The sequence below is a fragment of the Diadema antillarum genome, unplaced genomic scaffold (genome assembly GCF_040938485.1).
Source record: "Diadema antillarum isolate AM-2024a unplaced genomic scaffold, OU_Dant_1.0 seq00000860_RagTag, whole genome shotgun sequence".
Taxonomy (NCBI): Eukaryota; Metazoa; Echinodermata; class Echinoidea; order Diadematoida; family Diadematidae; genus Diadema; species Diadema antillarum.
The window spans coordinates 584603-604531 of NW_027271730.1; the positions used below are offsets into that span (position 1 = coordinate 584603).

The 19929-nt window shown below is 39.9% G+C and overlaps 1 protein-coding gene across 1 annotated transcript in view; it reads right to left on the minus strand.

Annotated features, from left to right (window-relative positions):
• LOC139740543 (carbonic anhydrase-related protein-like) overlaps nucleotides 1-17213 on the minus strand; it is a 72255-nt gene extending 55042 nt beyond the window's left edge. Inside the window, exon 1 of the mRNA XM_071651133.1 lies at nucleotides 17048-17213. Coding sequence (XP_071507234.1) covers nucleotides 17048-17213 — 166 coding nt within the window. The remainder of the gene's footprint in view (nucleotides 1-17047) is intronic.
• Between the last annotated feature and the right edge of the window lie 2716 nt (nucleotides 17214-19929).

Genomic DNA, 19929 nt, shown 5'->3' on the forward strand with positions numbered 1-19929 from the left:
TTGAAACCAAGGACCTATACCGCTGATTTAAATGCATTATTTCAGGATTGTGCAAGGGAACACGAATACAAGGGATACAAATAAACAAATTTGTTTTTAATGTGTAAATGGATTTCATCAAAGTAAGAAATAACAAAACGAGAACAAAACAAGTTTATACAAAAATAGACAAAATTAAGAAAAAAAAGTGTAACACCATACTCGAGGCAGAAGTTCGATTCTTAGCTGACTAAAAGTGCAGTTCCAACTCGGCCATCGCACATTCAGTTCCAATCAATTGCCCCAGTCCACATGGTTCTACAAGACATGTCAGTCCATGAAACCGCCATGCTCCGTGCATCTAAGATTCTTTGCTTTCGGGGTCGAAAGGGCGAAAAAAGAGCAGCAAAGGGATATAAAAGAGTACATTTTGTCAATTTCCTGCCAGCAATTACGGCAATTGATTGCCTCAAAAGGCGGAGACCCGCTGGATCATTTGCGGACGATCAGGCGTCTTTAACGGCCGAAGATTTTCTGATTCGCTATAGGAGCGAGATAAGTCAACCGCAGCCCCGTAAGTGTGATGGATGAGAAGAATGGGAGTTTGTCAAAACTCGTCCGTTTCACAAACGCGTCTTTCACATCGCAAAAAATCTGTGCTTTTTTTTCCTCTTTGATTCTGAAACACCACAAAGGATTTGTTAAAACCAGCGAAAAACCTTCATAGTAACTTGAATACTAAGACACGATCTGTCGGTATTAATTGTCCATTTCAATCTTTTCTTATTGGAGATGAATTTTACATCCTCAAAATAGTAAAAGTACGGCACTCCGTGATAGACTGTAAAGGCTGACCAACGCGTCGATTGTACCCTTGTTGCATGGTGACCGCGTTGTTTGGTAGTCGTACATGTTTTGCTGACAGAAACAACATTGTTTTGTGCGAAGTAAAGAAATTTAAAGAATATCATGAGCCTAACTAACTGCCAATGACATCTTAGTATTCTGGCGGCAATATTTTCTCTTGTGAATTCGATTTCATCCGGTAATACCAATCAAACGTTTGTAGAAAGACTTTCAGCGTATTCCGCCTGTAATCTATCCGTGAAGTCCGTGAGTGGAAGACTCAAAATATCCTGAAAATTCGTCTTTCCTAGAAAACTGATGTTCTCGTTCCCTAAGAGTATATGAAAATTATATCTAGACTCTTTATGAAAGCACACACACACGACACAAACACACACAAAACGATCGTCATTACAGAGAACCATCTACATTCCATTTCGGCAGTGAAAACGAATCTTGTCTACGCAGCAAAACAACATTCCACTTTAATCTCGTCGTGTTTGTCCACCAGTAGATTCTCAGACAATAATTTGGATAATATTCCAGAGGACTGGCGATTATTGCATGGTGGTCATAATGATGATGACGATGGTTGTGAATATCAATATCTTTCTAAACATAATATTACTCACTGTGGAAAACAAACAAACAAGCAAACAACCCCAAAACGTCGGTGTCAGAGACACCGCAACTAATAGATACGTATAATAAATCTAAACATGAGACTTCAAACGTCGTTCTGCAGTGAATGGCTCGTCAGGTGTCAATACAAGAAAATGCATTCTAATTAATCTTTCTTTGTACTTGCGATGTCTCAACGGAAAATAATCCAGTCCACGAGTTGAAGGAGAACATGCACGCAAACAATCGGTCATAGTGAAACAAAACTAGCCCTCTAGAAAAGTCACAAGAGAAATGTCTCTATCTGTGATTGTCCTATTCAATAAAATCAGCTTATAGATTTAATGGTCCAAAGGGACCAGAAAATACATCGGTGCGCAACAACGATATCTCTGGGAAAAATGGATACAACAGCTATGTAGCCGGGGAAGAAATATCGACTCCTTTTTCCGCTGCATCTTGTAAGGAGACGGTAATCAGCCCTGGCACAATATCGGCCACTGGAAGATTTAGCTTCAATCATCTGCTAATGAGGTCCCTGGATAAGAGTTCTCCCGAGAGATAGTGCGTATTATCAAACAGATCAAACGGCGGTGAGCCGAGCAAATCTGCCGGGTTAACTGAATTTATACAGCACTTAACTCTCCGTCGTGGGGTTGTCTGCTCTCGAGGCGCGTGTTCACTAGCCTCGGCGATTAGCAGCAGACATTGGGTCAAGGTGCGCTTTCGCCCGCCGTTTCCGGTTCCTGCGCGCCATGACAAGAATCTTTTTACGGCTGATGACGGGATAGTTACGGGGCGAGTCACCTCGGAACAATCCGTTGTTCCGTCTTCATTTGCCTCGTTTGCGACGCCAGCCGGCGAGACACGATTCAAACCGACGCGGGATGTCACGGTCGGTGTAGCCCATTACGCTTTACATGGTTCAACTCATTCGGCCTTGTGTATTCTGGTTCATCAGCTAGCCGCCTCCGCGAGCGCGCCAGACAAGAGGAACGCCGAGGAGCTCTGGCGAGTCACGTGACAGGGCAACAAGCCCTCCTTCCATCTACCACCCATTTCTCTCTCCCTCTCTCTCACACATACATATACACGCACAAACAAGAGAAGAATAAACAAAACTGCTACGCCATCGGAACGCGTCCTATTCGATGACCTGGTAGATTAATAGAGGAGTCGCTAAGTTCGGGGAGCGACGTTAGCAATCCTGCGATAATCGTAAATATAATCGTGAATATCAAAATCTGCCGCGACAGACTATCACTATTCTACTCGGAAAATTGAACGAGAAGAAATGCGTTCCAAACGAGGACAAAATTTGATAATGCAGCAAATCGGAAGAAAATAAAATGAAACATCCCATCCATTAAAAGGTGAACATTTGCAGGAATAACACTGACATTTTGACTAGACAGAAATCGGAATGTCGCCGCCAGTTGCTCTTGCAAGTGCATGTACAGACAGCGCGCTTTAAAGGAAATATCCACTCTGAAAGTAAGTTGATTTCAATCATAAGGAATACAGTGCACTCCCCGTTTTAACGAACACGATTTTAGCGAATTTTTTTCCTTACAACGAAGTTAAACTTAAGGTCCATGACAAATTAACAAATGATAACATCTCTATAATTATCTTCAGGTATACTAGAATGTTCGGCTATAAGGATATTTCGATACAACGACAGAATACCGCCTTCCCTGAGGACTTAAAGTTGTTATGACGGGAGTGCGGTGTATAATTCAGACAGACAGGAAATTAAAGTTTCGTGCAAATCGGAGGAAAAGAAAATGAAATCTTGACATTTCTAAGTTTCATTTATTTCACGAAACATTATTTCACAATCACATATTTAAATGAGATGAGGTGAGGACACCAATGCGTCACATAAAACAATCTCTCTCTGGATCGAACATTTTTGAATCTTTTTCAAAAATCTAGTTTGAGTCGAAAAAGGGTGGGGGTGCTGTGGCATTATGGATGAGACTCCCGACTCCCAATCGGAGGAGCCGAGTTTGAATCCAGTCGAGTGCTTACGTCCTTGGACAAGATGTTTTTACCCACCATGTCCCTTGCGACCTAATGGGTATACTTGGCAAAGCTAGGGTAATAATAATTTCAGGGCCCTCTGGTAGAACAGTGGCAACATTGAAGATACTACCCTGGGTAAAGCAGATCCTTAGTAAAGAACTCAGTGTTTCTAATTTCCTTAGTTACTGCTGAACAACTCCAGTAGGCTTTGATGAAAACAGAATTTTTATATTCTTCGTTTTTATTTTCCTATTATTTCATATTTCTTGAAATATTGACTGTCAACGTTTGAGTGCGAGCCATCGGGAAATTTGTAAGAGTATAAAATCTTCTCAACTGTAAAGTATAACAATGTTATTTTGATTGAAATTTCCGTATTCCATGAGAACATTTGAAAGCTGGAAAATCCATTATTTTCTGATCTTTTATAATATGTATATATTGTATAAGGATTCGCTGTTGCACCCGTTTGATATCAGTGAATTCCTTTGGGTTAACTTGCGGAATATGATGGGGCTGTCTTTCACTTTAGGTGACGTCACGACGTTGATCTTGTGGCTGCAATTGTGCGTGTTGCTCTGTTTTGATGTTTCGCATCATTAACCACGATGGGGTACCCACTGTCCCCACAAGAGAAAGTATAGTTCGTCTTTAACCCGTTTTGTGCCAGAGACTTTCGACAGTGTGTACATGCTATGGGATTGTTCTGTGTTAATCTGCACTCAAACGTTCAAATCAAACTCTCCATCGGTTTTAGTCGAATCCACGCAGAGTGTTTTAAGTACGATAATTCTGTTAATGAGCTTCAGTGTATCTTTAGAATATTAGTCACGCCATACCAATTTGAAAGTCTTCCGAGATCCAAACTTGGTTTACCATGTTTTAGAATCTAGGCTTAAGCTGCACGTTTATACAGGAAGAGAAAAGCCGGTAAAACATGATGCATCCCAAACTTCGACATCAGACCTGTTTCAGTATTGACGTAGGCCTAAATATCTTTAAGACACCAAGGATAGCCATCAGATTATCCATGCTGTTTAAAGTACCTGCTGAAGGATAGTACGGCCAAAGTCATCTTTATAACCACAAAAAAAAAAAAATCCCCCCGTTTTGTTTTGTACTCACCGTATGAAATTAATGTTCAACAAAAAAGGAGACAAAATGGAATCTACCTTTCTGTAAACTATGGAGACACGAAGCCCTCATAAATGTCTCATCGCAGAGATTGGTGGATTGATAACTGGTCTTGAAATGGGAGAAAAGCTTTTATAAAATCTATATGCATGTTTATGTATAATTTGATATGTATATATATATAATTATATCACATATATATGTATATGTATATACATATATATAGATAGATATATGATTATATAGGTGTGTAGGTGTGTATGTGTGTGTGTGTGTGTACATTCATACAATCTATTTAGGCCTATATAAACACACATACTCATTAGTATGGGTAATATGCATGATATGTGCGTGTGAGCGTGCTTTCATTATAGGCCCTACTGTATTTGCAAAAAAAAAAAAAACACGCTCGCACACATAATAATATCAGATTGTATAATACTAACTCGATGTTTCCGAGATGTGGCAATCCCCATGAGATTTGATACATAACGCGCCCGTCTCCCGTAAGTAATTAGTTAACTCCTAATGGGTCCATAATCGCGCTTTGTTGGTGACGTATTCAATAGCAACGTCGAACAGAATCAATCTCTGACGGATACAACTTCAAAGTGCACAGATGATATTCATGCATACAGTACTCTCATACTAGCTTGTGTAACAAACGCAGTTTTATTTATCCTGTTGTATTGTGCTTTCCTCTGTGTGTAATGTATGTGTTCGTGTTTTTTGTTTAGTCGTATTAGTGTGTGTTTTGGTTATTTTGTGTTTAAATACAATGAAGCTCGCATGTACAAGCAGAGTCGCTACGAAGAGAACACGGATCCGCAGTGTTTTCTATTAGCAGACTGATATTAACGATTAATGGAACCACAATCTCTGGGGAATCTCTATTGGAAACAGACTGCCCCTCCCCCATCTACCTATAACCACCTGCAATGCGGTGATGCGAGTGGATTCGGTGCGGTATCATCTGTAACCATGGGAACGGTAATTCTCTTCCATTACCGCGAACGACTGGCAGCGTCACTTACATACACAGTATCCATCCGGCCAGTTATTGTGCAGCGCCACGCTCCTCGAACTCATCTGAGAGGGGATTCACAGAGTATAGCCATTAATAATGCAAGTCTATTGGAGTGAACTACATGAGTGTCACGCTGTCATTATTTATTAAAAACTTGACCTTCTCCTAACTCACAGCTATACACACTGGAGAGTGATGTTCCCAGCCTATAGAGACACCAGTATCATCTCTGTGTATATGGTGCCCTCGCAGTGTCCATGTCCTTGATTGCACGAAACCCATAAAAGTGCGAGCACACGTAAGATTGATATAGCACGCGCGTGGGCGAGGGAAATGATTTCATTTCAGTATCTTATGCTCTCTATTCACACGAGCGCAGATTGTTCTCCCAAGCTTGCATTAATCAATAAAATCTACATTCTCAGGTGTCAAGAAACCTCTACACAGGTGTCAACTGTGTTATTGATTTTACGCGTTATGAATAAATCGCTCAGAAAAAAAAAATCCCTGTTTAGTTGCCTGACCGCTTTGTCTCAGCGCATAGAGACCTCATTACAAGGGGCATCCACCCTATACAAAAAGTGTAAAGACAGTTGTAGCATTTGGAGCCAACGTATTTGTTTTTGTTTGTATATGATCAATAAAATGCGTTGACCTAAAGTAGAATAGAATGAAACAGTCATATCACAGACTGTTGTTGCTATTCTAATATCTTAACCCACACTCTAAAATCATTTCTGTGTATGACTTCCGTCCTTTGCTGGCACATCATTAGGCGTCATTGTAAGTTCTTTCATGATATGATTTCATTCTCAAGTAAGGAGATCGAAATAATGGTTCATAACGGCATTTACTCGATGCGGTTTTGCTTAGAATTATTATCACGCGTTGCTCGTATTATAAATTTCGGTCGCATACTGCCATGGAGACACAAATGAAATTAATGTGATGCATGGTCATGTATGTGTGTCCGTCTTAAGAACGTCTTTCTTGGGGAGGGGACAAAAATATAAAACCATGACATCCCCCCCCCCCCCCCTTCAAGCCCTTGGCCTATCTTTGCCACTTTCCTTTGGGAAAAATCTCTAGCAATATATCTTTCACAAATAAAACGTGAGAATCATTCATGTAATGATCTTGTGAAAGGTGGTGGATACGCCGACGATTTCTGCTTGCCGAGCAAAGGTAGTGCCCACGCATTCATGTTTGCAGACCGCCTTTTGCCGCGTTGACATAATTGATTTAAAGCGGAAACGACTGAGATCAACCGTGTTGGGAAAGGACACTTAAGGCAAAGATGTCAAATCTCTCGGAAAGCTGAAGCATGCAAACATCAGCTTTCGGCTCGAGGATAAGAATCGGAAAGGTGTCGCTCAGGTAAAACTTACAAAAACTTTGGGGATCATAAGTCTTCGTTCTAATCAAACACAGAACAACCAGTTCATGCATTTAGGGAATCCATTAAGCGAACCACAGCTCTAGGGGCTAATTTACGGCAACGTTTCTTTTCATCGCCATCAACAGCAAGAAGGAGTTAAAAGCTTGAGTACATCTTTAAGCTAAAAATGGTGATTTCATCTCGAAATTAAATCATATTCCAACCCAGACAAGCGAGATAAAGTAACAATCTTCAACTCATCATTAGCTTATGAACAAAACAAAAGAAGAGGGAGAGAGAAAGAGAGAAAGAAAGAAAAGGAGGGAGCTCATCTGGTAAGCGTGTATCACCATCACATCACAGTATTTGGCAGTGATTCGATAAGATCACATCAAATCATTAAATGCTTTCACAGATGACCCAAAGACCCTTTGATAATAGAGATACTTGATCGACATTTATGTCATTTCTCACGTGTATCTGCCATCTTGTCTCTTGTTTTCTTCTCTATACTTTCTATTCCTCTGTTTATTTCGTATTTTCTTATTTTTTCTCTCTTCTTGCTCCCTTTCTCTCTTCTCCTTTATCTTCCTCCTATTCTCGCGTTCTTTTCCAATCTTCTTCCCCTGTTCTTCCTCTCTTCTTCTTTTTCTCCTCTTCCTCTTTTGTATGTCACAAAATGCCTACTTTTGTCTTCCTTCAGTAACCACTTGTATCCAGATTATGTTCGTGTGCGTGCTTCTGATGGGTGATGATGAGGGCGTGGTTATGATCATGGGTGTGGTTGCTCTCTTGCATGTGGGGGATGGTATAAAGAGGGGTGGACCTACTCCTCTCCAAAGAGGGGTGAAGGAGGGGTGCGCGACTTTCTCACATTTGGGATCGAAATCCTACACCCTCTGGATTTTATCAATGTTCCTTGGGGGCAAGATGACTGTTTGGGTCACCTGCTATACAATACGGGCAATAGTAAATGTCTTTACTTATGTGTGCCCCGACCCACAGTTGTCACCTGTCCATCTTTACCTCTGTGATTTTGTGCTACATGTAATAGTACAGTGTATCCTCTTGTAATGTTCACTCTAGATTCTGTTTGGTGTTTGTAAAGTTTGTGGTATGTACACTTTATCTGGTCGAATAAATGATGATGATGATGATGATGATAATGATAATGATGATAATAATGATAATAGTAATAGTAATGATGATACTGATGAAGATGATGAAGATGATAATAATGATAATAATGATGATGATAATAATAATAGTAATAATAGTAATAGTAATAATAATAATGATAATAATAACAATAATAATAATGATAATAATAATAACATCCGAATCAGAGGTGGATTGAGTGTCTGCTTCATGACAGCTAGGACAGGAGGGGTGACATCGGATTCAAAATGGACTCGCTTCGTACTAGTAGGTCTACCTCCTTGGTTAACCAAAATGCTACTTTCACGCTAGTGGAAAAGCAGCCCGTGCAACCTTTTTTTTTGTGTATGTGTGTCTTTTTTTTTTTGTATGATGCAGAATCCCAGTCCATATGCAGTATCAAAATAACAGGAAACGGAGTGAGATTAAGATGCTTTCAGTTCGCATCATGCGGGGGTCTTAGTTTGTGGGTCAAGCAAGCTACTTTTCAAAAGTCATTAGATCTGCTTCTAAGGCGGATGTAGGAGTTGGTAAACAAATTATTAGTTAATGAGGGAGCAGTAAAGAAAAAAAAAGAGTTTTTCGTGATACCTATGATGTATCGCCCTACTATTCGCCGTTCGTTATTGTGCCATAGATCTTGCCATAATCCCCGCAAGAAGTAATAAAGAGTGCGAGCGCGGCTGTTATACCTGAAGGTGCATTTGGTATACAATAGGACTTCATTTATTTTTATACTTGTACAAGAAAAGAAAGTTATACAACGTTGATGCTGCTAGAGTGGTAAGACATTAATGGATACAATCTCTCACGCTGAATACATTTCTCAGAAAACTCGGACCAGAAATACATTAACCACCTGATGCAGTAAAATTAGGGGAGTAGATGATAAAACGATATTCTTTTATTTTGCTATGCTGGAATTGTCAGGGAAAAAAACCCTCAAACAATGATCAGACTGTAGAAAAAAAAAATCATGATCATGATGATAGACCTGGGTCTAGGTATATCATAACAAGCAAAGCCATGCACAGACTGTCTCAACCTAGCAACAGTGAACATGACAGTCGATTTAGACCAATAAAACATTTGTGGCGTCCAAGCAAATACTAGTAAACAAATTGAAGCCTTAAAGGGGTTGTTCAGACTTGCGGCGAACCTCCTTTGAAATTGCTGCATTTAGGACACTCTGGTCAATCATTGCAAATAATCGGTGTTGTGATATTGTTCTTGCAAGCCCCCCACAGAGAAATTTCTTTACATCATTTTCATATCAGAAATCAGTCTTTCACCGTGCAATCTCATCTTCTCCTCTTCCCATGCAACCTTGTTTCAATTGATGCTGCATGGTAGCAACGGATTGAGAAACACGCCACACATGTTTTCCCGACCCTTTAGCAAATTAGTGTAGTTCTAATCGACCTCATTAAGCGACGCGAATTTATCAAGATGTACGTATAGATGATGAGAAATCAAAACGGGGAAGAAGGGGAGAGATTCAGAGATAGAAGAGGGGGAGGCGGAGGGAGAAAGAGATAATGAACAGAAAGGATGATGGGGGTTGCCACAATTTTCCAATTAGCGAACTCGCTTACAATGGTACATGATTAGGCAAGGACCCGGTTGCGGCCGAATCGGCTAACAAGCCTTTCGACATGGCACTGTTAAAACGATCGTATTTTGTTCGCGGAGGAAAATCTTGATTGACAGGTAGATATGGAGTTGGGCCAGTATGATTCTCTTGCCGCTGTTTTTTTTTTTTTTTTGTGGCAAATGAATAAAAATGCAACATATGGCAGTAGCTAGTATTATATGAGTATAATGATTCTTTGCACCAATGCGTTTTAAGTATGGCCTAAGCAATAGCAAATCAGCAGTTGGTAAATTACATTTCTTTACAATATCTCGTATCAGAGATTTCTTGAACCATTTTCTCTAGGATTATGGCAATCCTCGTAGTCTAGACACAGAATATACACAGCACAATTTACTTTGTTTTGATAAGGTCATTTAGAACATTTGGTTTCCGTATACAGAGTTTATATTTTCGGCTCTCGTTTGTTTTCGTGAAAGAAAGATTTACACTGAAACAATGCACACACAAAATGCATCTCTCTTTTTTTTTTTCTTCTCTCTCTCTAAATCTGCACAGTTCTTTGCTCGAGGTAGGCACGCGTTGCTATAGTGACAGAAACGATTCCATTATCGCAGCGGCAACAAAAGCCGCAGCAACAAAAAGGCGTGCTGGCAGGAAGATGAATGAAAAAGCGAATAGCTGACCGAAACGGTCGCACGGCCTAATAGATAAATAAAGATAAGTTCCAGGATAAGCATTGCCGAAATGGATATTTACCATCATCAAGGTAGCTCCACCGAATGGTGGTCTGCTCAGAACAGGTGGTCTGCTCAAAACCGGACATCTTCGGTAGATCGCAACCTCCTACCCCACGTCACACACGAATTAGACTGACATCGGCTCCGCTCTCACCCTCTCTCTTCCGCTCTCGTCTCTTTCACCATGACCGTGCTAACGCCGATTGATGTCTAGATGAAAGCAAACAAGAACCTCCCCCCGAGTCGAGAGCAACTATGCACGCATACGAACGCACCTCGGCTACTCGCAATGCGCATGCGCCCAGGAAGAAAATGACTCCATGCGGCCCCATAAATGCGACTGGATGCGTTAATTTTTTTTGTTTTTCACCGTTCACGTAGGAAAGGCCTGGCCGCAGGGCAGTCGCCATGACTTGTTGACGCTCTCCCTCTCTCTCTCTCGTAACTCCCACGACATGTTTGGCTTGGTTGTCACGCCAGACTGCGCACTCCAGGCCGCAATATCCGCCAAAGGCCATAAAATGTGAGCTTAATGAGGTACTGATTTGTGTGCTTGGAGAGGGAGCAGTCATAAACATTACGAGTCAACATGGATGTGATTGAGAAAAGGGGGAGGCTGGGGGTCGAGAAAGAAGCCAAGTCTCCAAAGAGGAGACATTAAAACAACACCATCAAGATCTAGATGTAATGTGATGTTTTCCTCTCCAGCCACGACAACGGATAATTAGCTATTAATCACTCCTACACATGGGCACACAGAACCAAACGGATGTCTTACCGTACGAGGAGGCCATACTCCTGACTTTCGTCGGCGTCGTCATGGTTTCTTCCGACCTCGACTTGCTGCTTGGACTCTTCGCAAGATGCAGACAGAACGCAAGAGTCGTTGTGGTCCTGCTTTTCTCACAGTCTTATTTAGGGATATTTCAGATTTCAAAAGACGATGCAATGTTGGTTGCAGACGTCGGTTCGAAAAGAGCAGAAAACGATCACAAGAAGAGTACAGGAAAGAAGAGGAGGGGTAGAGACAAGACGGAAGAAGAAGAAGATGTCGAGACAGGTGCTATTCACGTGTCAAACTTCCATCTTTCGTGCAATATTAATTACATGCCGCGGATGGCTATCTATCCACGCATAGCAGTGTACTTAAATATGTATTCCTCGTAAAAACACGAAGATGACCGCATCAGCATCACACAGGAGTGCGCGACAAGAAGCTCTTCTTGTGCATGGGAAGCGATTAATTTCTCCGCAGCCGTCAGAAAAAGATGATTCCCGGTAATCAAACGATGGACATTCCCAACCCGTGATGGATGCTCGTCTGTAAGCAGCCTTGATTCAGATAGACGTCTCTACCTCTCTACCTCTCCATCTCTCTCTTTCTTGCTCTATTTCCTATGAGAATACTGAAGCATCCAAGGCGAAGAACCAGAATATCGCGGGTTTCGCTGCTGGCATCTCAATGAGGCACGCACAATAAGTAAGAGAAAAATATGTCCTGTCAGTTTGACTCGCTTTAAAAATAGCGTTTGGGAGAGGGAGAAAAGACTCCACATGCATAATGCTCGTATTACTTAGGTGAAGGCAAAAAAGAAAAAAAAAATAGCGGACGGACTGACGGTAGATTGCTGTTGCCATGGAAACGGCATACTAGATATTGCAACTTTGATAGCGTGATAAGTCCTTAGCTCGATTGTATCTCAAGGAGGAACGGTCGGCTGCTTAATGCTGGAATACAGAGCCATGGAAAATGCATTGCGTCGCAAGCGTCAGCTGTTGGCGAGAAAAAATACGATACGGAATTATCGGTGAAGCTATAGCACCGATACGCTGAACGAGTCATGCCATTAAAAGATATGCTAGAATTGGCACAAGGCGATAATACAAGCAAGTTAAATACTTTTCATTGCCACAGCAGACAAATTAATCAAGGTGAATTCATGGTGTCAAGCAAAGATTAAACATAACTGTTGTGTATGGGCAAAAACATGTGAACAAAGAAAACCTGACCAAAAACATGATGAAGCAAAGAAATATACTGAGGCATTGCTGTTGTTCTTTTCTGTTACTTTAGGTGGCAGATACCTCACTCAGATAATACACAAATTTACTATACCACTACAGCAAAACTTTAAAAAAAACCCGCATATGGTACAACTTGTGTGTGATGCTGTGAAACACCGTGGTAATCGCGCAAACGCTTCAACTTGAAAGCACAGCGTATGTTAATGGTGTTTTAGTGTCATAAAGACACTGGCATTATAAAATCTCAGACGTTATCTCAGACGTTAAGGCGGTCCTAGTCATAATTCGGTGCGTAACAAGTTTCCCCCAGAGCACTGCAGCTTTTATGTTTCTACTTTGTGGGTTATGAGAGTGAGCTTTAATCGTGTTCTTTCGTTCTACGTATCTCTCTCTCTCTCTCTGTGTAGGTGTATTTGTGTGATGATGTACGTTTGTATCTGTGTGTATGCTTATGGGATCCAAGGACCGAGATAAGCAATATACAAAACAATCAGATGGCTCTCAATAACCTGACGTACATTATATTTTAATAAAGAACATTAATGTTGCGCTTGAGGCAGGCATTTCTAGGAGCATTGTCAAATACAGAACTGAAAAATTAAATTAAGGTAGATTACGATAATCACAAAAATTTTGATATGTATATAGCAAAGGAAAAAAAGGTTTTAAAATAAGTGAGTTTTGAGCATTGATAAAGAATTGTCTAAATTTTGAGTGATTTGAATATGAGATAAGCTTTGTTCAAAAGAAACGGAGTAATGGCAGACTCATTATGATAATTGCAGAGTAGAGGAAGAACAGAATGTGCTGTCGGGTTGAAAAAGAGGAGCGGAGACAATCAAGTCTTTAATATTATGATGTGGCAACGTTATATTACATATCTTATAAGCCTTAAGGTAAGGACTATAAGGTGATACTTTGATTTAAGAGAAACCTATGTAGGGATCGGAGAACTGGAGTCACATAATCAGATCTTTTGAGAGGGTAGCGTAGAAGTTGTAGTTTGAATTCTCTGAGTTTTGCACGTTGAAGCAGAAAAGCCAGCAAGAAGAGAATTACAGTAATCGAGATGAGACGACACCATGATTGCATGAGTAAGAAGTTCAGTGGAAACTGATCGAATAATTTTTGGTTTTTACCAGCTTTACAAACACGCTTTACGTACAGCAGCACGAATGAATTCTTAATGTGCTGTTGACGATTTGGATGCTTATCTAAAATGACTATGAATACAATATCTCTGATGGACTGGAAGGCACTGTTTTCAAAAGAAAGTTCTGGGAGAGATACGCGTAGCCTGAACTGTGAATGTATATGTAAAAACTCTGGTTTAAAGCAATTTAGGTTTTGAACATTTATTAAAACACCATTGCGAAATATTATTTACTCATTACAAATACTATACTGTAGAACACGAGTATAGTCAGCGTAGGGCATACATAGCAGGATTTATATATACATCTTCCCAAGAATCAACGACTATAAAGGAAAGAGTGGCTGTGTCTAACAGAAAAAAAAACAGCATAAGGACTAATTATACGGATCATGGCTGGTTGGGGGACGCCATGTCTAAGAGGAAACGAGCGGGAAAAGGCGCCATTAACCATCTGGTGGCGGTCATATAAGTAAGATGCAATCTATCTTTTAAGATCGTTCCAGACTCTAGTCTGTTGGGGAGCTGTACATGGTTGATGGTGTCAAACGCAGCAGAATAGTCAAGAAGTAAGTGAACCGCTTCGAGATCTAAGATCTATTTGCATCTATAGAATACTCTTCCAAACTCTGTCGTAGCTTCAAATTCTAGGTAGCTAGATTCCGGGAGTAACATTAACTGTCATTCGAGACATGCTGCCTCCCATAACACACATACATCACCTGCACACTACACCTATAGCACACTATGCAATGTAAATATCAGGGTACCGATGCCACAAGGCACTTGTAACATCCAGAGCACTAGCAGCACCTGATACAGCGCAACCCTCTCCAGGACAGCATCTACGCTTTTTTTTTTCAGTGAGAGTACTTCGAGATCCAAAGTTCAAGGTAACGTACAATATCATGCCCTAATCCCATACACACTGCAAAAAGTCCGGTGTTAAATATGAAACACCGAGCTGGTGTTAAATTTCCGGTGCTCATTCATGGTGTTAGATTAACACCTCCGGGTGTCACTTCAAAATTTAAAATTGTTTTTTGAATAGTTTCTTAGTTACTGCACTTCTTGGTAATTTCGAACTTCAACAAGACGATAAAGCATTTTCTGATAAAGTACTTGATTTTTGAAAAAAAATGTGAAAATACATTTACACCATAGTAACACCAGTTGGTGTGGTCCCCTATTGAAGCTGGAAGGGTGTTATACCATTGAAATTAACACCAAAAATATCAAATCAACACCATGCGGTGTCATTATTGAATTAACTCTAGCGCAGTGTCAAAAATATCACCAGCCACAGTGTCAAATCAACACCACGAAGTGCCAGGTGAACACCTTTTAACACCGTCACAATACATTTTCTACACCTGTGGGTGTGGTCCTCTATTGAAGTTTGATCGGTGTTAGATTTAACACCCATGGTGTTAAATCTAACACCGATGTTTTTACAGTGGAGGATTCCAACATTTCCTCTGAAATACGGTTTTAAATTATCGTTTGAATTAAGAATCACTTATCTTTGGTCGCCATGCCCCAATGACAATGTACCCAGACTCTCTGGAAGAGCGGCTTGTTGGAGCGTGGAACATTAAAGCAATTGGAAACACCTTCCTGTTTCTATCTACTCGAGAACAAGAGTATAATTATTTCAATTCCTAGGTGGAAAGAGCACACGGGACAAGAACAGCAATGCAACTGAAATATTATTATTATTATATTTTTTATTATCAATGGTACCTTTTTTCAACGAATCATTGATCGCAGCCAGGGGCTGAATTACAAATGATTTTACAAAAGTGAAAAATATACACACACAGTATAACATAAATATACAAATGTAAAATTACAAAATCAAAATAACACGCAGGCTCACACAAAACAAGAACAATTCGAACAAGAAAGAAACTCTCAGGCACTGCATACACAAAAAATAATGAAAGTTTGAATTGACGTGGATCGCTGACTCTAAAGTTTCCAAGACAATCACTGCCAATCAGAACATGAATATTCATTAAGTTCCATGAATGTACATTGTACCTTAAACCATTAGCGAAATCAGCGAAAGGACATATTTATTGACCACAAAGGGCAGTAAAAACAATAGTAACAATAGATCAGTTTGCAGACATCATTTACATATCTGCGTTACTGTTGTAGACGAATAGTTAGACAGCTGGGGAAGAGTTCCTTATGTCCCCCCCCCCCCCACTGATTTGCACAAAATAAATAAATTACTATTTTTTTTTTTACTAATGATAAACTAAATAAAGGTTATGTCTCAAAAGGGACATAAGGAACTTTCCGACAGCTGCTCGAGGCTCGCCCGACATAGTTACAACAGACACATGCAACCAGGATTCCGGGAATCAAATTAAGTATGAACAATAACAACTGAATAACTCGATATTGCGTCTAGCTCCCCAGCAAAAACAAAAACAAAACACAAAGAATCGAAAGCAAACAACAAAAATCAATTAAAGAACAACACAAAAGGAAAAACCCCACTAAAGTACAAACAAATAGATAAAATGATAAAATGATAAAATTTCCTCATTAGTGAACGAGCCTTATCAATAATGACGCGATTGTGTGATGACATAAACGGGGCTCTCAAAATGGCTTTGGGCCAGGGCATTCCTGACTTTCGGAGCTCAGACAGAATATGTTTCAGAGGGAATGTGATGCACCCTTTAATGGTAAAACATGGCACCCGTTCAGTGGACGTCCATCCATTACGTTAAAGTCGAGTTCTAGAGCTGAGAGATCTCACCACGTAAAGCTACATACAATGACTGAACGGCAGTGAATGGAGTGGCAAAAAGCACGATACTACCAAGTAGCCTAGTTGCCTGGAGCTAGGACCCAAGGGCCAAGATCTAATGTCAACGTGGATTAAAAAAACAAACTCAGGTGAAGGTTTTGACCATTGCATAACTGTAAAGAAAAAATGATTAAGGAGTCCTATGGCCAATGGTATACGGAAAATGTGCTGTCACGTAACCATAATTTAACCTGCCCTTACATAACTCTGCACTTGTCTTAGATTGTACTTGCAGAACTATTGCAGAGAATGTAAATTTGTTTACATTAAATGCAGATATAGACTAGTCTCAACCACTGTAAATTACATGTATTTTATCATGGAATAACGAACAATTTTTCGTTGATGTATTTAGTAAAGTCGGATTACAGACAAATCAAGTTACATTAATTTCATGTAATTTACGAAATCAGACATTGAAAAGATAGCTTAAAAAAAGGGACCGCGTGGCAAGATTTTGTGGCATTCTTTATGAGTTAATTGTTTGGTTTACGATTTGAGATGTTTTCAAGATACGATATGAATCAGTATACGTACCTTTGTAAGAATAAGTTGAGACCGGGAAAATTGTCATAACGGCCTCCTCGGACAGCTCATCCTTGACCCACGGCAGGAGTTTCTCTCGGGAGGCGCTGCGTCGTGTCAGGATTCTCCCGCGCAAATAGCGCTTTCGAAACTTGGTGAACTTCAATATGGACGTCATGCCCCTCCGCCTCGCTGGTAAACGCACTCATTTAATCAGTCAACAAACTTAATAAAGTAGCACCCTAGCTCTGAAGCTTTTGCGACTCATGGTAAAATGTATATACGATGACAACACTAGGTCCAGACTTGGTAGAATAAAAACCCTTGCCTTCCAGAAAGTGCTCAATATCGTTTACGATTATCTAATGCATGGAAGATTCGCTCCCAGTATTCCAGTACGCAGTGGTTTGAGTTCAATATGTTCCGAGGGCATGGTGGCAGGACTGCGTGACTTCTGCTTTAGAATGGTAGCTCTACTGCCGACGTTTGCCTGTGGAATAAAGCAGAGTTGCGCCCAGACCGCATTCCTCGAAAGGGATAGCTTTCTTGTGTTAACTGATCTGTTGATATTCCCTCTTTTGTCGCGATGTCAGTGCCGTTTTAGAGATTGAGAAAGTTATTTCCTTTTACTCCTCAGAGACAAAAGTCAAACTGACGAGCACTTACTCAACTTCCAACAAGTCTGTGCCTAGGCCTTTCGTTTTATACATAAAACAAAGAGAAAAAAAAACCACAGACAAACCTTAAAGGGATGCGTATAGTTTTGCTTGATATGGGAGATTCAGATTTTTACATTTTACGACATAATTAGAAATCACTTATGAAATATTAAAGAACATTCAATTCCAAGAGGCATTCAAAGTTTATTTGATGAAAATTAGTTTTGGCATTGCTTAGATATTGCAAAAGAGTAAGACAAAGTGGCCCTAAAAAATAATAATAGTTGAGCCTCGCCTTTTATAAGGACTACTTTGTTTTTGGATATCTCAGTCATTTCAAAACCAATTTTATCAAATAAACTTTTAATTTCTCTACAAATGTATGCTCATTATTTCATGTTTTTCACTACCTCACAAAATTGAAAACCAGAAGTCCCGTCTCAATCAAAACTATACTATCCCTTTAAGATACCAATAGCATCTAACAACACCTGCTGGAGAGCCTGTGCAATTCTTTTTCATACGGCAGACAGATTTTTAACTATTTCGGACCCATGCAAGGTACAGTCTGGTCTAATGTCTGTTGGCGAGTCATCTAAATCACCTGTTTCTCTATAGTTCTATTTTCTGTAACAAAAAGGTGTTTGCATTTTTCAGCTGTTCGCAGGTACACCTGTATCATGTAAATTTTGAGAAAGCGGTTGGGGTTGCCATTGTTGTTTTGTAAAGTTCTGAGGAGAAAATGCGTGGCGTGAATTGTTTTGACCCAATTCAAAGCGCAGCAATCATGCAAAATCACTTGGTAGACAGTCCGCCAATGCACTTACACACATACTTCACACACGCGCAGTTACACACACATACGCACACACAACGCACACATACACACACACACAAACACACAACGCACACTAAGCAAGTTTTCCATGTGAAGCTCAGAGGGGGAAAAAAAAACCCGTGGATATGATATGATACCCAGCACCCTAAATCAAGGTGAATGCATCGCAAAGTTCATCACTCTTAATTAAACATTCTGCAAACGTCTCGTCGATAGTAGGATCAAAAAACCCTTTATTGGAAAAGCTAATGCCAAGGTACATCACAGGACACAATGACATTCAATTTTGCTATTGTTCTTCAAGACACCATTATTATGGCGTACAGTTATGTCCTATGCCATCAAGTGTAACTCGAATGAAAAAAACAAAACAAGCATAAATGGTCTGTATTCTGAAATACTGATGAAAGACACTAGTTGGAAGAATTTAGCTGATTGTCAAGATGATGAAACAGAGCTTTCCATACATGGAATCTCGCCAAAATAAGTCACGCAAATACCACACCCTGTACCAACCCCTAATCAACAAAGGAAAAAAAGGATAAAGTATCAAGTACTGGTAATGTTTTCTTATACATATCGGTAAGCCACATTCATAATGCTGATGGCGCTCATAAGATGACTATACTAATATTTGCCTGGTAAAATGGCATTTACAACTATAATTGATTTACAGGAGAATGTCCAGTCCATATTAAAGTTGACTTCACCAGAGACAGCAAAGGCAAGCAAACAATATGGTGAAAGTTTCACTGAAATTGGAAACTCAATATTGCATCATAGGAATTCTCAAAACATCTGCATTTTGAATAATATCTATATTGGATCAAAAACAGATGAGAAAATAAGACCAAGTGGTAATATCATCACATTTAAAATATTGGTTTGCACCTCAAAGGTGCTTAAAATCACTTGCCGGTAAATGATTAAGCCATTATCACTTCTAATTCAGATTAACCATCAAGACTCTAGAATTTTAATCCAAAGGATATTTATGACATCTTCCCTTTTCTGCTTTTATTTCAGTCCATATTTCAAGCGTCAATACGGACATTGAATCAAGTTTCCCGAAGTGTATGTGTGGCGAGGTCGGGGTCTATTTTCAACAGAAATGAGCATGCTTACACTCTCAAGGCATGTCTCAAATTATAGTATTTCGTCTACAAGTGAATGAATGGTAACATTCCATCATACTGCTATGCTAAAAGCCCTCTACAGCATAACATAACAACATTTGGTCCCTAAGGAACCATACAAAAGGCTGCATAGGCTCGATTTTAAGTTTATTGCCATTGTAAAGTTTCTATGCCATTTTCATCTTGCATACTCTTTGCTCTTTGAATACTTCTACCGATAAATGGCACTCTATAGATGCTGTTTCATCATCATCGTTATCC